The sequence below is a fragment of the Hypanus sabinus genome, chromosome 3 (assembly GCF_030144855.1).
Source record: "Hypanus sabinus isolate sHypSab1 chromosome 3, sHypSab1.hap1, whole genome shotgun sequence".
Taxonomy (NCBI): domain Eukaryota; kingdom Metazoa; phylum Chordata; class Chondrichthyes; order Myliobatiformes; family Dasyatidae; genus Hypanus; species Hypanus sabinus.
Genome location: NC_082708.1, coordinates 10,747,797 through 10,768,737, shown reverse-complemented (window position 1 = coordinate 10,768,737; position 20,941 = coordinate 10,747,797). Strand labels below are relative to the sequence as shown.

The window sequence follows — 20,941 nt, the reverse complement described above, 5'->3', positions numbered from 1 at the left end:
ATTGGTCAGACTGCACTTGGAGTATTGTGAGCGTTTCTGGACCCTTTATCAAAGAAAAAATGTGCTGGCATTAGAGAGCGTCCAGAGGTTGTTCACAAGAATGATTCCAGGAATGAAAGGGTTAACATAAGACAAATATTTTATGGTTCTAGGCCTGTACTCACTGGAGTTGAGAAGAATGAGTGAGGGATTTTATTGAATCCTGTTGACTATTGACAGGCTGAGATAGAGTGGATATTTCCTATAGCGGCTGAGTCTGGAACCAGAGGGCACAGCCTCAGTGTAGAGGGACATCCATTTAGAACACAGATGAGGAGGAATTTCTTTAACCAGAGTGTGGTGAATCTGTGGAATTCATTGCTACAGATGGCTGTGGAGGCTAAAACGTTGGGTATATTTAAAGCAGAGGTTGATTGATTTGTTGGATCAAAGGTTATAGGGTGAGGGCAGAAGAATGGGATTGGGAGGGATAATCTATTAGCCATGATGGAATGACCTAATTCTGCTCCTATATCTTACGGTTTTTTTTGGATTTCAGCAGGAAATACTGGCAGCTGGAGTTCAGATCGCTATAGACACAACCACTGATGGCGGAGTGATGGGAATTGTGGGAGCATGGAGAGGATTAGGGTTGGAGCAAGAGAGAGACGAAAATGATGAAAGTGATTTGCCACCAAGAACAACAGCAGTTTGAGGCAGAATAACAGTTCAGTACAGACTAGATGGACCGAAGGACTTGTGTCTCTGCTATTGTGCTCTATGACTCTGACACAAGTTTGTAGGATGAGGTTGCTGGGGCTGTTTCTATGATGTCTGCTTCCTAAAGGGAACATTGGGTTTCCTTTTGTAAATGGGCACTAAACTCAACACTTTCATGGATCTCAATCTTCTCTTTCAGAAATGAATAATGTGTGGTCTGTTTCCGAAGCAGAGCCGGCTTCCAGTCACCATGGAGACAGTGTGCCAAGTCTACCCACGTCAGCCGTCCCAGGACACGAGTAACTCAATACCCCCCCAAAACGGAGGGTTAAGTTGCTGTTTAGGGTGTGGTGTGCAATGTGGCTCGGACTGGAGGGAGGCAAGAGGGGAGGGTATAGACAATCCCAAGCCTTGAAGGGGATAGAATCAGGACAGGTCAACCAATAACCAGTACAATGCTGTGGCCTGCACCTTCTTTCTTCCCCAATGGCATTGGGAACCCCCCTCTTTCTCCCCCTTATCACTGGTTCCCAACGTCACCAGCGCTTTGAGAACGGTACTGTCTTTCTGTATTATGTGATGAAGTACTCACAGAATTATCTCACCTGGCATGGTCACAATGTCCTGCTGGGGCCAGGAAATTCCAATTGGGAAATATGGAATTTGCAGGCATTTACCTGGTTTACTGTCCCACTAATATGGGTGACACCCCCTGCTGCACTCCTGCCCTTAGTAACCTCCCAGTCGGCCAGGAGGCAACATGGCAAGCTATCGACTTGGAACACAGTGAACAAAATGTTCAACAAATGGATCTTCACTATAAAGTTTTATTTAATTAGGTTGCTTAACAAAGATTTTCTTCAGTGCAGTGAAGAGCATGAAACACAGTTTGGAAACTCTTTCCCAGATACTGGGCCGTACCAACCCGTAACAAGTCCTCTTGTGGGAAGCCAACGTGCAAAGTAAATGAGCTATCTAAAATGGAAGAGATCACAGGGGAGGAACAGTGAGGGGGGTGGGGGGGTTCACTGAACTCCTGAAGAGAAGATTTAAACTTCTCTCGGGTCAGCATCCCTTGAAGAGATTTTACAGAAGAGCAGCAGGTCATAAAAACAAGAGATTCTGGAGGTGCAGCAAGTCTTGAGTGATACACACAAAACGCTGAAGGAACCCAGTCAGTTCTGATGAAAGATCTTGGCCCAAGACGTTGTCTATTTCCCTCCATAGATGCTGCCTGTCTTGCTGAGTTCCTCCAGCATTTTGTGCATGTTGCTTAAGATTTCCAGCCATCCATAGAATTCCTTATGTTGATCAAAAGTAGAAAGCACCTGAGTAGGTGAACTCTACAATAGGAGTGGCTAGATGACACAGGTTTCATCTTGTCAAAGCAAGCATGGTTTAATCTTGACTTACTGCTGGAGGTTGATGAGATATCATTGACGCTGCGAGGGATCGTTCAATGTGGAGAGCCATGATCACCCAAGTGTGTAACGTGCGAGAGAGAGAGAGAGAGAGCTGGAGATCGACCAAGCTTTCACTGACTTACGACTGGAGGAAACCATAGTGTTCGCATGGAGAACGTGAAAACTCCGCACGTGCACAGACAACTCCCAAGATCAGTATCAAATCCAGACCCTTGAAGCTGGGAGGCGCAATGTTATTCACCGTGCTATCAAGACATTAATCACTGACTGGCATGGAACTGAAGGCAGCTACTCAGCCCATCAATTTGGTGCTAACCCTTTCAATGCATCCACTCTCCTCACTGTGGTCGCCTCAGCAATCCTGAGAACTAGCTTTGATCCTGTTCTGAATTCCCTGTGAAAGGGGATTTGTCTGTATATAATTTTGCACAAATGTAGGGTTCTTTATGAATCTAACCCTTTCATTAACAGGGGAAAAGACTTGTACCAGCTCAGAACCTCCAGCAGCACACCACCTTCCCCAGGTAATGACCACAGCCTTTTCCACTATCTCAGATACTAAAAACTGATGGTCTGGTGTTTATTTTAGTGATTTTATTTAAGAATAAAAAAATAAAAACAGTGTATTTTTGGGCAATTGTGTTGCTCCTGGAACAGTTAAAATTAATGCTCACTATTGTGACTGACTGAGTCATTGGAGACTCTGAAGCTGGTGGCATAAAAGGTCTTTATTCAACACAGCAAATCTTCGAGAGAGAATCTAGTTCTCCTCTCCCCCACAAGTTATAGGGAAAGGTTGAAAAGGTTAGAACTTTATTACTTAGAGCATAGAAGAATGAGGGGAGATTTGATAGAGGTAAACAAAATTATGAAGGGCATAGACAGAGTAAATGCAAGCAAACTCTTTCCACTGAGCCAGGGTGATACCAGAGGTCATGGGTTAAAGGTGAAAGGTGAAATGTTGAAGGAAAACATGAGGGGGATGATCTTCACTTGGAGGGTGGTGGGACTGTGGCATGACCTGCCAGTGGATGTGGGTTTGATTTCAAAATTTAAGAGGCTTGGAGAAGTACATAAATGGGAGGGGTATGGAGGGCTACCGTCCAAGTGCAGGTTGATGGGACCAGTCAGATTAGTAGTTCAGCGTGGAATAGATGAGTCGAAGAGCTCATTCTGTGCTGTAATGTTCTATGATGTTTTACTTTTTAAATACAGATACAATAATTTATATTGGTAACACACGCAAAATGCAGGTGGAACTCGAGGTCAGATCTGCCCTGGTGAAGGGCGCTGGCCTGAAACATCAACGATTTACTCTTTTCCATAGATGCTGCTTGACTTGCTGAGTTCCTCTAGCATTTTGTGTGTGTTACTCTGGCTCCCCAACAGCTTCAGATTTTCTTGTCTCCAAAGCGATCTTGCCACCAAATGTTTAGTTACCTCTCAATCCCCTTCACCTTCTGCAGGGATTGCTCCCTCCAAGATTTCTATTCCCCATTATGGCCTCTTACTTCTCACTGACCTATCTGGGTCCCTTCCTCCTATGGTCAGCTCTCCCCTCGTATCAGATTCCTTCTTCATCAGCCCTTTACCTTTCCTACTCACCTGTCACCTTCCAGCTAACTTCCTTCCCCTCCTCCCCACCTTCGTATTCTGACATCTTGCCCCTTCCTTTCCAGTCCTGATGAAGGGTCTGGGCCCGAAAGGTCAACATGTCCATAGATGCCGCCTGACCTGCTGAGTTCCTCCAGCATTTTGTGTGTTGCTCTGGATTTCCAGCATCTCTTTCTCATGCTTGTTCCACATCCCATCATTCCCTGCATATTGAGTCAATATATTCAGAATTCAAAGCCACCGTCATATCCGATCCCACTGCTACACCTGCAGCCTGTCCCAGATAGCTTATGCTCCAGAGTATAGAACAATATTTAAATCGAAGCAAGAGGCGGAGAGGGGAGAGGTAAAAGAAGCTTGGAGAGAAGCTGTTTTTTTTAACTGATCGGGATAAAGAGGCTAGACTGCGCAGGCGAGTGACGTAACGCGCCAAAGGTTTAAAAGAAAGACCGCCATGTACAGCAGCCATCTTCAGAGTGGATTGAGGCAGAGTGGGACGGCTTTGGCTCAACAGGCTTCGGTGTGAACAAACAGAGGCGAGGTTGAACGCGCAAGCACGTGAAAGTCGGCCTCTGAGATCAGCAGGAGAATTTAAAAAGCGAGCAGAGGCTGAGTACGAGCTTCACTCCAGGTGAGGGAAGGCCAGGTAAGCTCCTTTAATTAACCTAATTAGATTAGGAGTAGGTAATGGAGGCAGCAGTCAGGGCAGTTGAGTGCTCCGATTACAGTATGTGGGAAGTCAGGGTGAGCACTGTTGTCCCTGATGACTACACCTGCAAAAGGTGCATCCAGCTGCAGCTCCTGACAAACCGTGTTAGGGAACTGGAGCTGGATGAACTTCGGATCATTCAGGAGGCAGAGGCAGAAATAGACAGGAGTTTCAGGGAGATAGTCACCCCCTAGGAGTCAGGTAGTTGGGTGACTGTCAGGAGAGGGAAGGGGAATAGACAGGAAGAGCAGAGCACCCCTGTGGCCGTTCCTATCAACAATAAGTATACCGTTTTGGATACTGTTGGTGGGGATAACCTATCAGGGACAAGTTGCAGTGGCTGTGTCTCTGGCACTGAGACTGGACCCTCAGCTCAGAAGGGAAGCAGGGAAAAGAGAACAGTGGTGATAGGGGATTCAATAGTTAGGGGGACAGATAGGAGATTCTGTGGAAGAGATCGAGAATCCCAGATGGTCTGTTGCCTCCCTGGTGCCGGGGTCTGCAATATCTCGGATCGAGTTCTCAGTATTCTCAAGAGGGAGGGTGAGCAGCCGGATGTCGTGGTCCATGTAGGGACCAATGACATGGGTAGGAAGAGTGAGGAGGTCCTGAAAGGTGAGTTTAGGGAGCTAGGTGCCAAGTTAAAGGACAGCACCTCCAGGATAGCAATCTCAGGATTGCTACCAGTGCCACGTGCAGGCGGGTTTAGAAATAGCAACACGTGGCTGAAGAGATGGTGCAGGAGGGAGGGCTTCAGATTTATAGATAATTGGGCAGTTTTCCAGGAAAGGTGGGGCTTGTTCCAGCGGGACGGTTTACATCTGAACTGGAGGGGGACAAATATTCTTGCGGGTAGGTTTGCTAGAGAGGCTCCAGTGGATTTAAACTAGATACAAGGGGGAAGGGGAACCAGAGTGCAGGAGCAGATGTGTGGTAGAAGGAAGAAAAAGACAGTAAAATTCTTTGTACTGTTAGAGATAAACAGAGAGGAAGAGATGGAGAATTTCTTAAATGCATTTATTTTAATGCTAGGAGCATTGTAAGAAAGGTGGATGAACTTAGAGCATGGATTGATACCTGGAAATATGATGTTGTAGCTATTAGTGAAACGTGGTTGCAGGAGGGGTGTGATAGGATCGGAGGGACAAGAGGGGGAGGTGTTGCGCTGCTTGTCGGAGAAAATATTACAGTGGTGCTCTGGCAGGATAGATTACAGGGCTCGTCTAGGGAGACTATTTGGGTGGAATTAAGGAATGGGAAAGGTGTAGTAACATTTATAGGGGTGTATTATAGACCACCCAATGGGGAGCGAGAATTGGAGGAGCAAATTTGCAAAGAGATAGCAGATAATGGTAGTAAGCACAGGGTTGTGAATGTGGGAGATTTTAATTTTCCACATATAAACTGGGAAGCCCAAACTGTAAAAGGGATGGATGATTTGGAGTTAGTAAAATGTGTGCAGGATAGTTTTTTGCAGCAATACATAGAGGTACCAACTAAAGAATGGGCAGTGCTGGATCTCCTGTTAGGGAATGAAATAGGTCAGGTGATGGAGGTATCTGTTGGGGAGCACCTTGGTTCCAGTGATCACAATGCCATTAGTTTCAATATAATTATGGAGAAGGATAGGTCTGGACCCAAGCTTGAGATTTTTGATTGGAGAAAGGCTAACTTTGAGGAGATGCAAAAGGATTTAGAAGGAGTGGATTGGGACAATTTGTTTTATGGGAAGGATATAATAGAGAAATGGAGGTCATTTAAAGGTGAAATTTTGAGGGTACAGAATCTTTATGTTCCTGATACGTTGAAAGGAAAGGTTAAAAGTTTGAGAGAGCCATGGTTTTCAAGGGATATTGGAAACTTGATTAGGAAAAAGAGAGATCTACAATAAATATAGGAAGCAGGGAGTAAATGAGGTACTCGAGGAATATAAAGAATGTAAAAAGAATCTTAAGAAAGAAATTAGAAAAGCTAAAAGAAGATACAAGGTTGCTTTGGCAAGTAAGGTGAAAATAAATCTGAAGTGTTTCTACAGTTATATTAACAGCAAAAGGATAGTGAGGGATAAAATTGGTCCCTTAGAGAATCAGAGTGGACAGCTGTGTGTGGAGCCGAAAGAGATGGGGGAGATTTTGAACAATTTCTTTTCTTCGATATTCACTAAGGAGAAGGATATTGAATTGTGTAAGGTAAGGGAAACAAGTAGGGAAGTTATGGAAATTATGACGATTAAAGAGGAGGAAGTACTGGCGCTTTTAAGGAATATAAAAGTGGATAAATCTCTGGGCATTCCCTAGGACCTTGAGGGAAGTTAGTGTAGAAATAGCATGGGCTCTGACAGAAATATTTCAAATGACATTAGAAATGGGGATGGTGCCGGAGGATTGGCGTATTGCTCATGTGGTTCCATTGCTTAAAAAGGGTTCTAAGAGTAAACCTAGCAATTATAGGCCTGTCAGTTTGACGTCAGTGGTGGGTAAATTAATGGAAAATATTCTTAGAGATGGTATATATAATTATCTGGATAGACAGGGTCTGATTAGGAACAGTCAGCATGGACGTGTGCGTGGAAGGTCATGTTTGACAAATCTTATTGAATTTTTTGAAGAGGTTACGATGGAAGTTGACGAGGGTAAAGCAGTTGATATTGTCTATATGGACTTCAGTAAGGCCTTTGACAAGGTTCCACATGGAAGGTTAGTTAGGGAGGTTCAATCGTTAGGTATTAATATTGAAGTAGTAAAATGGATTCAACAGTGGCTGGATGGGAGATGCTAGAGAGTAGTGGTGGATAACTGTTTGTCAGGTTGGAGGCCGGTGACTAGTGGTGTGCCTCAGGGATCTGTACTGGGTCCAATGTTGTTTGTGATATACATTAATGATCTGGATGATGGGGTGGTAAATTGGATTGGTAAGTATGCAGATGATACTAAGGTAAGTGGCATTGTGGATAATGAAGTAGGTTTCCAAAGTTTACAGAGAGATTTAGGCCAGTTAGAAGAGTGGGCTGAATGATGGCAGATGGAGTTTAATGCTGATAAGTGTGAGGTGCTACATTTTGGTAGGAATAATCCAAATAAGTAGGGCATTGAAGAATGCAGTAGAACAGAGTGGTCTAGGAATAATGGTGCATAGTTCCCTGAAGGTGGAATTTCATGCGGATAGGGTGGTGAAGAAAGCTTTTGGTATGTTGGCCTTTATAAATCAGAGCACTGAGTATAGGAGTTGGGATGTAATGTTAAAATTGTACAAGGCATTGATGAGGCCAAATTTAGAGTATTGTGTACAGTTTTGGTCACAGAATTATAGGAAAGATGTCAACAAAATAGAGAGAGTACAGAGAAGATTTACTAGAATGTTACCTGGGTTTCAGCACCTAAGTTACAGGGAAAGGTTGAACAAGTTAGGTCTTTATTCTTTGGAGCGTAGAAGGTTGAGGGGGTCTTGATAGAGTTATTTAGAATTATGATGGGGATAGATAGAGTTGATGTGGATAGGCTTTCTCATTTGAGAGTAGGGGAGATTCAAACAAGAGGACATGAGTTGAGAGTTAGAGGGCAAAAGTTTAAGGGTAACATGAGGGGGAATTTCTTTACTCAGAGTGTGGTAGCTGTGTGGAACAAGCTTCCAGTAGAAGTGGTAGAGGCAGGTTCGGTATTGTCATTTAAAGTAAAATTGGATAGGTATATGGATAGGAAAGGAATGGAGGGTTATGGGCTGAGTGTGGGCCAGTGGGACTAGGTGAGAGTAAGCGTTCGGCATGGACTAGAAAGGCCGAGATGGCCTGTTTCCGTGCTGTAATTGTTATATGGTTATATTACAGCACAGTACAGGCCCTTCAGCCATAGAACACTACAGCACAGAAAACAGGCTATTCAGCCCTTCTCGTTTGTACCAAAACTTTATTCCGCCAGTCCCATTGACCTGCACCCAGTCCATAACCCTCCAGACCTCTTCCCTCCATGTATCTATCCAATTTATTCTTAAAACTTAAGAGTGAGTCTGCATTTACCATGTCAGATGGCAGCTTGTTCCACACTCCCACCACTCTGAGTGAAGAAGTTCCCCCTCAACCTTTTCCCTTTCACCCTACAGCCATGTCCTCTCATATTTATCTCTCCTAATCTAAGTGAAAAGAGCCTACTCGCATTACCTCTGTCCATATTCCTCATAATTTTGTAAACCTCTATCAAATCCCCCCTCATTCTTCTATGCTTCAAGGAACAAAGTCCTAACCTGTTCAATCTTTCCCTGTAACTCCTGAAGACCTGGCAACATCCTAGTAAATTTTCTCTGCACTCTCCAATCTTACTGATATCCTTCCTGTAATTAGGTGACCAGAACTGTACACAATGCTCCAAATTTGGCCTCACCATTGTCTTATACAACCTCACCATAACATTCCAACTCCTATACTCAATACTTTGATTTATGAATGCCAGGATGCCAAAAGCCTTCTTTACAATCCTGTCTACTTGTGATGCCACTTTCAGGGAATTATGTATCTGAACTCCGAGATCCCTTTGTTCCTCCGCACTCCTCAGTGCCCTACCATTTACTGTGTATGTCCTTCCAAAATGCAACACCTCACACTTGTCTGCATTAAATTCCATCTGCCATTTTCTGGCCATTTTCCCAGTTGGTCCAGATCCCTCTGCAAGCTTTGAAAGCCTTCCTCGCGGTCCACAACACCTCCCATCTTAGTGTCATCAGCAAACGATCCAATTTACCACATTATCCTCTAGATCATTGAGACAACAAACAACAATGGTCCCAGCACAGATCCCTGAGGCCCACCACTAGTCAGAGGCCTCCAGTCTGAGAAGCAGTCACCCATTACCAGCCTCTGTCTTCTCCCACACAGCCAGTTCCAAATCCAGTTTACAACCTCTCCATGGATACCCAGTGCCTGATCCTTCTGAACTAACCTCCCATGTGGGACCTTGTCAAAGGCCTTACTAAAGTCTATGTAGACAACATCCACAGCCTTTCCTTCATCTACTTTCTTGGTAACCTCCTCAAAAAAACTCTACAAGATTCATTAGAGACAATCTACCACACACAACGTCATGCTGACTATCCTTAATCAGCCCTTGGCTGTCCAATTACTTGTATATCCGATCTCTCAGAACACATTCCAACTCACTGGCCTGTAATTACCTGGTTTACTTTTGGAGCCTTTTTTAAACAATGGAACAATATGAGCTCGCCTCCAATCCTCTGGCAATCCTCTGGACATTTTAAATATTTCTGCCAGGACCCCTGCAATTTCTACACTAGACTCTCTCAAGGTCCGAGGAAGTATCATGTCAGGCTGGGGGTTTCATTTACCTTGATTCGCAGTAAGGCAGCAAGCATCTCTTTAATCTCTACATGTTCCATGACACTACTGCCAGTTTCCTGAGTAAATACTGATGCAAAAAAAAAACTGCAAGTTCTCCCCCATCTTGTGAGGCTCCACACATAGACAACCACTCAGTTCTTCTAGGGGACCAATTTTGTCCCTTACTATCCTTTTACTCTTAATATACTTGTAGAAACCCTTGGGTTTACCTTCACATTATCTGCCAAAGTAACCTCATGTCTTTTTGCCTTCTTGATTTCCTCCTTTAGGTATTTTCTTACATTTTCTATACCCTTCAAGTACCTTATTTGTTCCTTGTTGCCTATACCTGCTATACACCTCTCTCTTATTCTTAACCAGATCGCCAATATCCCTTGAAAACCAAGGTTCCCTATGCCTGTTAACGTTGCCTTTAATCCTGGCAGAAACATGCAAACTCTGCACTTTCAAAATTTTGCCTTTGAAGGCCTTCCACATCCTTGCTAGAAAACAACTTATCCCAATCCACTCTTCCTAGATCCTTTCTCATTTCCACACATTTGGCCCTTCTTCAATTTAGAACCTCAACTCGAGGACCAGACTTATCTCTATCCGTAATTAACTTGAAACTAATGACATTATAGTCACTGGACCCAAAATGTTCACCTACACATACTTCTGTCACCTGACCTGTCTGGTTCCCTAATAGGAGATCAAGTATTGCATCCTCTCTCGTAGGTACCTCTATATATTGATTTAGAAAACTTTACTGAACACATTTGACAAACTCCAAGCCAGCTAGCCCTTTCACAGTGTGGGAGTCCCAGTCAGTATGTGGAAAATTAAAATTAAAATTACAACTTTCTGTTTCTTACATTGATCTGCTCTCTCTGTCTACAGATTTGCTCCTCCAATTCTCTCTGACTAATGGGCAGTCTATAATACAACCGTATTAGTGTGGTCACACCTTTCCCATTCCTCAGCTCCACCCATATGGCCTCTGTAGACAAGCTCTCCGGGCTGTCCTGTCTACGCACAGCTGTGATCTTTTCCCTGACTAGTAATGCCACTCCTCCCCCTCTCATCCTTCCCCCTCTACCACGTCTGAAACAACGGATCCCCGGAACATTAAGCTGCCAGTCCTGCCCCTTCTGCAACCAAGTCTCACTAATAGCAATAATGTCATAATCCCTCGTGCCAATCCACTCCCTAAGCTCATCTGCCTTACCTACAATACTCCTTGCATTGAAATAGATGCACCTGAGAACATTTCTATCATGTACAAACCTTTGATTTCTGTCTATACATGCAGTCCTCGCATAACCTTTATCCTCCTCCACCTCACTATCTGCTCTAGTTCCCCTCCCCCTGGAAATCTCTTTTAAACCCCCCCAGAGCAGCACTAGCAAATCTACCCACAAGGATGTTAGTTCCCCTCCAGTTCCCTAACTCGGTTTGTCAGGAGCTGCAGCTGGATGCACCTTTTGCAGGTGTAGTCATCAGGGACAATTGTGCTGCCCCGACTTCCTACACACGGAGCACTCGACTGCCCTAACTGCTGCCTCCATTACCTACTCCTGTTAATTAAATTAATTAGAGGAACTTACCCAGCCTTACCTCACTGGGAGCAAGCTCGTCTTCAGCCTCTGCTCACTGAAGCCTCTCCAGCCAAAGCCTCAAAGCTCCACTCCTACCCTGAGCCACTCAAATACTGGCTGCTGTTCTTCAGTTACCCCTCCTTTCATTTGTCCCTGGCAATTATCTGTAGTATTCACTCCCTCTAATCAACTCCTTTTAAAGCACACTCACCTCAGCGCTCTCCCGAGCCCCTCGCGGCTCCTCCTGCTGTGATGGTCCTGCGATCACACTGTCCATGATCCTTTAACCTTCTCTTAAGATCAATCTAACCCTTCCCTCCTATACCACCTTTTTTTCTATCATCCATGTACCTATGTAAAAGGGACATTTAAGAAACTTTCACATCGAGATCTCTACCCCACTCATCTCCTTTGAACTTCTCTTCCCCCACCCCCCCACCCAGAAAACATGCCCTCCAGTTCTTGGCACTTCCACAGAAGAAAGATTCTGACTGCCTGTCACTCCATACCTCTCAAATTTTATAAATTTTTGGACTGCCCCCTGCAAAATTATTTATTTAGTAATGGACTGAAGAGTAGGACCTTCAAGCCATGCTGCCCTAGCAACTGCACAAGCCCGACAAACCTAGTCACGGGACAATTTACAATGATCAATTATCCTACGCGGCATGTCTTTGGAAGTGTGGGAGGACACAGGAGCCCCCAGGGAGAATCCACGCATTAACAGGGAGAATGCGCACACAGAATCCTTACAGACGGTGCCAGAAATCAACTCCAAACCCTGGAATGCCCGGAGCTGTAGTGGCATTGCGCTGACCTCTGTGCTACCGTGGACCCCGTCCTTATGTGTGTTGTTAATGCAAATGGCACATTTCACTGTATGTTTTGATGTACATGTGATTAATAAATCAGAAAATCTGCAATATTAAATTCTTTTAGGTCACCCTCAGCCTCTGACTCTCCAGAGAAAACAGCCGGAGTCTGACCACTCTCCTTATGGCAGCCTGGTGAACCTCTTCGGCACCTCAAAGCCTCCTGCAATGGGGCAAGCAACCAGAAGGGTGCGCAATCATTGTTCACACTATACTCTGAGCGACTCTGTGCAGAATCTCAAAGTAAATAAAAAAGAATAGCCCTGCCCTGGTCAGTCCTGAGCCTGGCTGTGAAAGGAGGGTTGGACTTGGGGGTCAGCAACTCCACCCTGTAAAAACCCAGAGCTTCAGTAACACCAACAGAAGATCCGAAGACCTCATTTCTGGGAGAGGAAGGATCCTTGCCAAGAAGACACACAAGGTCGAGTGGTGAAAGCAGAAGCCACAGGGCTGAACAAACTTCTGTTAGCCCTGGCTCAGGCCAGAAAGCCCTGGCAAGCTGCCCTTATGCCCCAGTACAGTTGACAGACTTAAGAAGTCATCTTCAAGTAATGGGCAAAAACAAGACTCGGTGCAAACTGTGGCTGACACAGACATGCGGGGCTGAAGTTAATGTGCAGAGAAATATTTATTAGACAGTGGAACATTAATTATACAGATATAAACCACAGACAGACCATTAGACACACTTCTCTAGCCCTGGATGGCAAATGGAAAGCAAACACCATCTTCAGCTCACAAACCCATGCACATGCATCCACACAAAGCTTTTATTTTTAAAAAATTATCACAATACATATCTTCATTATTAACATTATTTACAAATATTGCTCACACTCAGTGGCAGTCTAATGCTGTGGAAGAGAGTAGGTTTCTAAAGAGCTGCTTTGAACCATGTGTGTTGGAGAAGGACAAGGTGATGCACACATCTTAGCTGGATTGCATAACTATGCATTTTGAGTTACGGTAAATGTGTATATTGCACGTTTTGGGAATTGCCTCAAAGTGCACAAACTTTAATCAAGGTTATCTGCTCTTCAGCCTTCCGAGGTGCAACAGTGTCTCCCCAAAGTAGCTGGGTTCACAAACCCCAGAGCTGTGGGTAACTGTGCACCATATGCACATATTGAGAGTGCACAAACTTCAAACAAGGTCATCTACTCTTAAGCCTTCCAAAGTACCCAAGGAAACATTGCTGGAATGTTCCATGGATTACACCCACCAAAAAGATATCACTCTCTCCCCCCACCCATGCACAATTTCTAGAGTCTAATACACAAACATTCCAATACACGATCCATCCTACTAACACATACAAGCTCATGACCATCAGAGTCTGAAACCGAACACAGGCAGTGATCCATCTCCCCAAGGATGGCGCCTTATTGGGAATCGATCTGACGAACAGCCACATTAGCAACAGAGAATATCAGTGAGGGTATATTGTTTTCTCCTTCGGTGATTTACCATCTGACATTTTCTTCTGGTTCAATAGAAGGAGCCACCAGGTCAATAAAATCTTATTAACAGAAAGACACAGGGCATTACACATTTTGATAACTTCATTAAACAAAATGAGTGGAAGTGTTTGTGAAGCCCTTCCCTGCTCCCTATTGAGGGACATGACCTTTCCCATGGATGCCTTCCAGGGAAAGATTGGTGCGACGCTTAAGACTTCACAGCTAATGGATGGCTTTCATGACAGCAAGTACAGGGAACATCTTCCACATAATAGGAGAGCGATTTAGTCACTGTATACTGTTAACATCCCCCACTCCACCTCCAATTCCTACCCCTTTTGCACTAAGCTTGTATTTTCATTGCTTACTGGGTCAGGAGTGACTAAAACAATAATTCTACATTAAAATAATTTGTGCAGTGAAGTTTCATGAAGCCTGCATTTGTTCAAGATTTAACACCACAGGACCTCCTGCTTCACTGGCAGTGGACCCCATTAACTGCTTGCACCAGGGGCTAGGTCTGCATAATGTGCAGTACCTCTTGGTTTAAGCTGTTGCCGTAATGATAATGTAGATAGAAGCAATTCTTGCCGTTACACCTCCATGGACAGGGAGATGGAGGCAGCACCCACCCCAAGCCTTTCCCTGCTTTCCCCCATCTGGGATGGGGCAGATCCACAATATGGTCACCATATGGCCAGGGACAACTAAGACAATGGACACATGCAGAACATTGGACACCGTCTTGTGGGTGATATCAGAATTCATTGACCAATAACACTGGCAATAAAGCCCCAAGATCCAAATGGGCTAGATTCCAGCTCGCTTCTGGAACTATAGGAATCTCTGGAGAGGTGGTACATCTAGAGATTCCTATAGGCTCAGAAGCAAACTGAAGTCTGGCCCATCTTCCTGGATCATGGGGCTTTCATGCCAGTGTATTCACTCAAGAGATGAGTCCTGATCTTGACCCATTTAGGAGTTGAACTCGAACCCACAAGACGACATCCAATGTTCTGTTGAGGCTGAATGACAGTAAACTGCCGAAATCCAGGGAAGATGGACCAGATTACAGCATGCTTCCGAACCTGTAGGAATCTCCAGAGAGGTGAATACAATGGGAACAATAATGCAAATTAAAAATGGACCTAAACTCTTCCCAAGGACTCATCTGAAAATCATCCACACGCAACTCTGGAATTACCTGGCACCAGGATTTTCATGAACAGAAATTTCATGGGAATTCCCAAATGTGTCTACACTCTGACCCCGAAAGCAAGCGCTACTCCACAGTGAGCTGGTAATCTCAGGTCAGCCGGTTATCCTGAGGTGTCGGGTTGTTCAGGTTGGGATTATGATTCTGGGAGTCAGTCAACCTCACAGATAAGTGACTTGCTTTGGCGGAGTACATCGCAGGTCTTCTCATACTGAATGGGGCAGTTTGACAGCAGGGGAGGAATCTTGATGGTTTCAGAATCAGTTCTCGAATAGAAACAAAATCATCAGCACCTGGTAAGGACATGTCAAAGGTTGACATGTGAAAATGGAGCATAAAATCTGGGAGTGTGCAGTTTGAAATTCAAATATAAAGTTTTCAACATGCATTTTACAGGACAGCTTACCAGACTGGTTGACACCCTGTTCTACAGAACGACGAAATGAGAGAGAAAAAAAAATCTCTTCATTACAGAACCTTAAGGACTGTTTCAACTAAAATCACATACAAATTGCCAACAATATGTTATACATAAGTAAATAGAATATCTTCTAAGCACACGGGAGCGTCTTAAATGCACTGAAAGTGGAATGTCAAGGGGGTGACTGGTAAATTACATCAACGCAACAGGTATTGTGGTTCAACTTTAATCCCTGGCTTCATCCAGTTGGAGGGGGCCATAGTTGGGTGGAAATTACATCTGCTCCTGCTCACCTCCAGTGAGAAAAGCACCCCACATAGAATTATGGGTGTTAGAATCTGGACTTTGCTAATGACCAGTGCAAGACTTGAGCTTGGTGCCTGGAGAGAGTGATTGGCCGTGGGCCAAGAGGCCAGGAAAGCACTCTCAAGTGTCATAGCAACCTCATCCGGTAGCGTGAAGCCATCTTCAATCAGTGATACTGTAGTCTATTCTGATAAGAGATTCCCACTCCTAATTGGAAATGCAAATGTCTCCTGTCCTGGTCATTTATCTGGATCTGTTTCCCACCCTAGATGTTACCTGGCGATATGCTGGAAATTCCCTACTGGTCAGTCAGTCTCTGCGGAAAGGGAAAAATGAATGGATAGTGATTTAAGGAGTGGTTCTTCCAACAGCTCAGGACGTTTCAGCAGTGGGATTCCTGAGATGGTACCCACTCAAGGGAAGGGGCTGACAGGCTCAGTTTTGTGAATAAATTACAAGACAAAAAAAATTGTAAGGACAAGATCTTTCCATTTTAAAGGCTTTAAAGGAAGTGGGGATATTGAAGAAAGGAAATGAGTGGAAACAGTGTCAAAAGAACTACAAAGCTGGTGGGTTCATTTTGAAAAGTCTTCGAAGTGAGAGACTGAGACCGTGACTGTGATTAGTATAGGAATAACCTCCACACAGCAATGCCCTGTGGCTGGTTTTGACAGACTATTACCGACGACAGTCACCATGCCCAGATAGGCACCGACAGGATGGAATCAAGTCGCTTTTGATACATCCTGCCAAAGTCCAGATATTCAAATTGAAAGAAATATATGCATTTCAGTACATCACGAATGAGGTGGGATGACAAAATGAACACTCTGGGATTTAGAGGAGAAATGGGAAACAAAAAAAAATGTACAAAAAGAAAACATTTTCCAAACTTTTCTTTTTACACGAGTCAGAATAAAACAAATTCATACTTGTAAACAGAAGCAAAACTATACATCAGCTGCTTTTCACTGTAGGCAATGCAAGTCCCAGGGCCCGGAAAAGTTCGACCTGAATCATCTGCCGAGGGGAGAGGTTAAGCCATGTGGCCCATGAAACATGATGCCCACAGAAACACCACCCTCACAAACACTGTGTTTCCGTGGAAGAGAATGGGACTTAAAATAACACTTGGGTGTGATCAAAAGTGCACTGAGGAATATGTGAAAAGCCTTTCATTGTAGGCTCAGAGTTTCTTTTTGGAATGACTGCTCATGAATCCCGATTTTCCTTTTTTTTTGGCTTATTGTCTGTGTGAGGGATTTGAAAGCTACTTCCTCTTGCTCTCACACACACACACACACACACACACACACACACACACACACACACGTACACATTAAAGATAGTCATCCTCGCTTGAGGGAGAGTCCGAGTTGCTATCAGAAGAGCTAGGCAGAGGACTTCTCCTCATACTCCAGACCTGGGTAGAGAACGTCTTTCTCCAGCTGCAAGGATTGCCCATGGGCCTCAGCATCTGCATCACCTGGCAAGCCCAGACCCAGTGGTCACAATAGGTTCATTTATTGACCTTTGTGCTGCGCTCCTTGTTCATGGAGGTCAACATCTGGCTAATGTAGGAAGTCAGGAGGTCGTCCATTTTATATCCCTGTGTTGAGAAAGCAGAGCGCTATGAGTTCCTCAGAAAAGACAACTTCAAACCTCAAGCAGATCAGTCACCTTCAAACTCATAAAATTCCTCCTCCTCTCCTACCAGCTTTGGGATAGATCAGCCAATGTCACTCAGGGTCAACCTCTGCTTGATAACATTCCTATAAAGATCTTACTCATAGAACATGGAAGAGTCAGGCCCTTCTGCCCACAATGTTGTGCTGACCTTTTAATCTACTCTAAGGTCAATCTTCCCTCATAGTGCTTTACAGTTCTATCATCCATGTGCCTATCTACAACTCTATTAAATATCCCTGATGTATCTACCGCGACCCCTGGCAGGGCACTTTATGTACCCACTACCCTGCATAAATACAATACTGTGGCGACCCATTTCCTGGCACATCCGAACCGGCTCACAATTAGCCAGCGTTCCGGCTAAGGGAGATAGCCTACGGGGGTTTGCGAGCATAGAGTTTTGGAGCCTCTGCGCCACGGGGGGCAGGTTGAGGGAGGCTTAAGAGCAAGGCTGGTTATTTCGAATAAAGTTTTTCTTCGACTGCAGTTACCGACTCCGTGTCGTAATTTTAGCACTACGTGTAGCACACCGCTACAATTGGTGACCCCGACGGTCCAAATGAATTTTGGACCAGAAATGACCGACGCTGCCTCTGTTCATGCGGTTTCGTTGAAACTGCCGGGTTTCTGGACACAGCGACCTCACCTATGGTTTCAGCAAGCTGAAGCCCAATTCCACGTTCGGCAGATCACCTCAGAGGACACCCGCTACTACTACGTGGTGAGCTCCCTCGACCAGGACACAGCGGCCCAGGTCGCGGAGTTCGTACAGTCGCCCCCGGCAGACAGCAAGTACATGGAATTCAAAGCCCTGCTCCTCAGGACTTTCGGTCTCTCACGGCGTGAGCGGGCTGCCTGTTTACTGCACCTGGATGGCTTGGGAGACAGACCTCCATCGGCTTCAATGAATGAGATGTTGTCTTTGGTCAGCGGACACCCACCCTGCTTCATGTTTGAGCAGGCATTCCTGGAGCAGCTGCCCGAGGACATACGCCTGCTGCTGTCTGACGTGGATTTCAGTGACCCCCGGAAGGTGGCAGCCCGGGCGGACTTGCTGTGGAACGCCAAAAAGGTGAGAGGACCCTACTCTGTGAAGTCGCCACCGGCCAGCCCCGTCCCGTCGTCCCGACAGCCTGGCGGCGCCGCATTTTCGACTCCATTCATAACTTGGCGCATCCCTCCATCCGGACAGCTGTTACAAGCAGGTCAGTGAATGGGCCAAAACATGCATGCACCGCCAGACGGCCAAGGTGCAGCGGCACACCAAAGCCCCACCGCAGCAGTTCCATCCCGCCCACCGGCATTTCGACCACATTCATGTGAATATCGTGGGCCCCCTGCCAGTGTCGCATGGAGCGCGGCACCTCCTGACTATCGTGGACCGGTTCACAAGATGGCCAGAGGTGATCCCGCTCACTGACACCACCTCTGAATCTTGCGCCCGGGCACTGATCACCACCTGGATATCTCACTTTGGTGTGCCAGCCCACATTACCTCCGACAGAGGCGCCCAGTTCACCTCCAGCCTGTGATCTGCTATGGCCAGCCTTTTGGGGACTCAGCTGCACCACACCACTGCCTATCACCCACTGTCGAACGGGCTAGTGGAGAGTTTCCACCGTCACCTGAAGTCGGCCCTCATGGCCCGCCTGCGAGGAGCTAACTGGGCAGACGAGCTTCCCTGGGTCCTACTCGGCATCCGCACAGCGCCCAAAGACGAGCTGCATGGCTCGTCGACAGAGTTGGTGTACGGCGTGCCCCTGGTCGTCCCCGGGGAGTTCATACCAGCCCCAAGGGGGCAAGAGGAAGAACCCGCAGCAGCCCTGGGCAGACTACACGAGAAGCTCGGTAACCTGGCCCCCATACCCACTTCACAGCATGGGCAGAACCCGACCTGCGTACCCAAAGACCTGCAGAACTGTAAGTTTGTGTTTGTACGAAGGGGCGGGCATCGGCCACCACTGCAACGGCCCTACGAGGGGCCGTTTACGGTGCTCCGGAACAACAGGTCCACGTTCGTGCTGGACGTTGGAGGGAGAGAGGAGGTTTTCACGGTGGACCGACTCAAACCGGCCCATGTGGACCTGGTGCAACCGGTCGAGTTTCCGGCACCGCGGTGCAGAGGCCGACCTCCCAAGCAGGTTCCGGCCCAGACTGTGGACATTGGGGGGTGTATCGCCAGTTCTGGGGGTGGGGTTATGTGGCGACCCATTTCCTGGCACATCCAAACCGGCTCACAATTAGCCAGCATTCCGGCTAAGGGAGATAGCCTACAGGGGTTTGCGAGCACAGAGCTTTGGAGCCTCTGCGCCACGGGGGGCAGGTTGAGGGAGGCTTAAAAGCAAGGCTGGGTATTTTGAATAAAGTTTTTCTTCGACTGCAGTTACCGACTCCGTGTCGTAATTTTAGCGCTATGTGTAGCACACTGCTACAATACCTCTTACATTTCCTCTATACTTTCCTCCAATCACCTTAAAATTCCCATCTAGCTTCACTGAATACTGCTTAAAAGATGTAGATTTTAATTTTAATTAAAGCTTTGATTTCCTGATGGGCCTTTACCTCAGCAATGCACAGACAGGGCAACAGGGGCTTCTCGTCACTCTCGTAAGTGAGAAGAGCACTTAACATTTTTTGTCAAGGTGCTTGATTATGTTGCAAAAGGCAGTTTAGAGACACCCCATCACCCCCACCCCTACACCCAAAAAATGTCCTGGCAGCTAAGAAAGTGCAAACTTTATTGAAAGACCATGACTTAAGGAGTGGTCTGTGTATGCAGACAGATAGATGGCAGAGGGGAGCCCCAGAATCACAGACTAGGCCTGAAGCCACATGCTTGCCTGAAGCAGCAGCCCAGGAGAAGAGCTGCTGGAGGCAGTGTGGCATGGTGCCTGTGCTGGGTTGGGGGCTGACCCCTCCCACCAGTGCTGCACTCCAGTGTTCGCTCAGTGGAAGACAAGTTGGATGGAATGCATGTGTATGTTCATCTGCTGACCGCTGAGAACTGCTTGTTCCTGCCAATAACAGCCATGCACCATCAATTTCCAGGACGTGTCACTCAGGGACTTGGGATACGTACGTACCTCCATGCATCTGTGGCTCTGGTAAATGGGATTAGTATAGATAGGCCCCTGGCCAGCATGGGAGAGAGGACTAGAATACAAGGGCAAGGAGGTAATGCTGAGGATTTACAATGCATTGGTCAGATGACTCTTGGAGTACTGTGAGCAGTTTTGGGTCTCTCATCTAAGAAATGATGTGCTGTCATTGGAGAGAGTTCTGATGAGGATCCCGAGAGAGATAGGATTAATGTATGAGAAGTGCTTGATGGCTCTGGGCCTGTACTCACTGGAGTTTAGAAGAATGGGGTGGGGGGTGGGATCTCATTGAAACCAATTGAATATTGAAAGGGTTAGATGGCGTGTACATGGACAGAATGCTTCCTATGATGGGGGAGTCTAAGGTCAGAGGGCACAGCCTCAGACTAGAACAGAGATGAGGAGAAATTTCTTCAGCTAGAGGGTGGAGAATCTGTGGAATTCATTGCCACAGACCACTGTGGAGGTCAAGTCATTGAATACATTTAAAGTGGAGGATGATAGGTTCCAGT

At 46.0% G+C, this 20,941-nt stretch overlaps 2 protein-coding genes across 5 annotated transcripts in view; one reads left to right on the top strand and one right to left on the bottom strand.

Annotated features, from left to right (window-relative positions):
• The window catches only part of gdpd4a (glycerophosphodiester phosphodiesterase domain containing 4a), a 143,683-nt gene extending 140,942 nt beyond the window's left edge, over positions 1-2,741 (top strand). For all 4 annotated transcript variants that reach the window (XM_059963730.1, XM_059963731.1, XM_059963733.1 and 1 more), the window contains one exon: positions 899-2,741. In XM_059963730.1, coding sequence (XP_059819713.1) covers positions 899-1,002 — 104 coding nt within the window. In that variant the 3' untranslated portion in view covers positions 1,003-2,741. The remainder of the gene's footprint in view (positions 1-898) is intronic.
• A 10,061-nt stretch (positions 2,742-12,802) lies between these two features.
• Positions 12,803-20,941, bottom strand: part of myo7aa (myosin VIIAa) — a 188,356-nt gene continuing 180,217 nt past the window's right edge. The window contains exon 49 of the mRNA XM_059963729.1: positions 12,803-17,251. Within this exon, the coding sequence (XP_059819712.1) occupies positions 17,162-17,251 (90 nt within the window). The 3' untranslated portion in view covers positions 12,803-17,161. The remainder of the gene's footprint in view (positions 17,252-20,941) is intronic.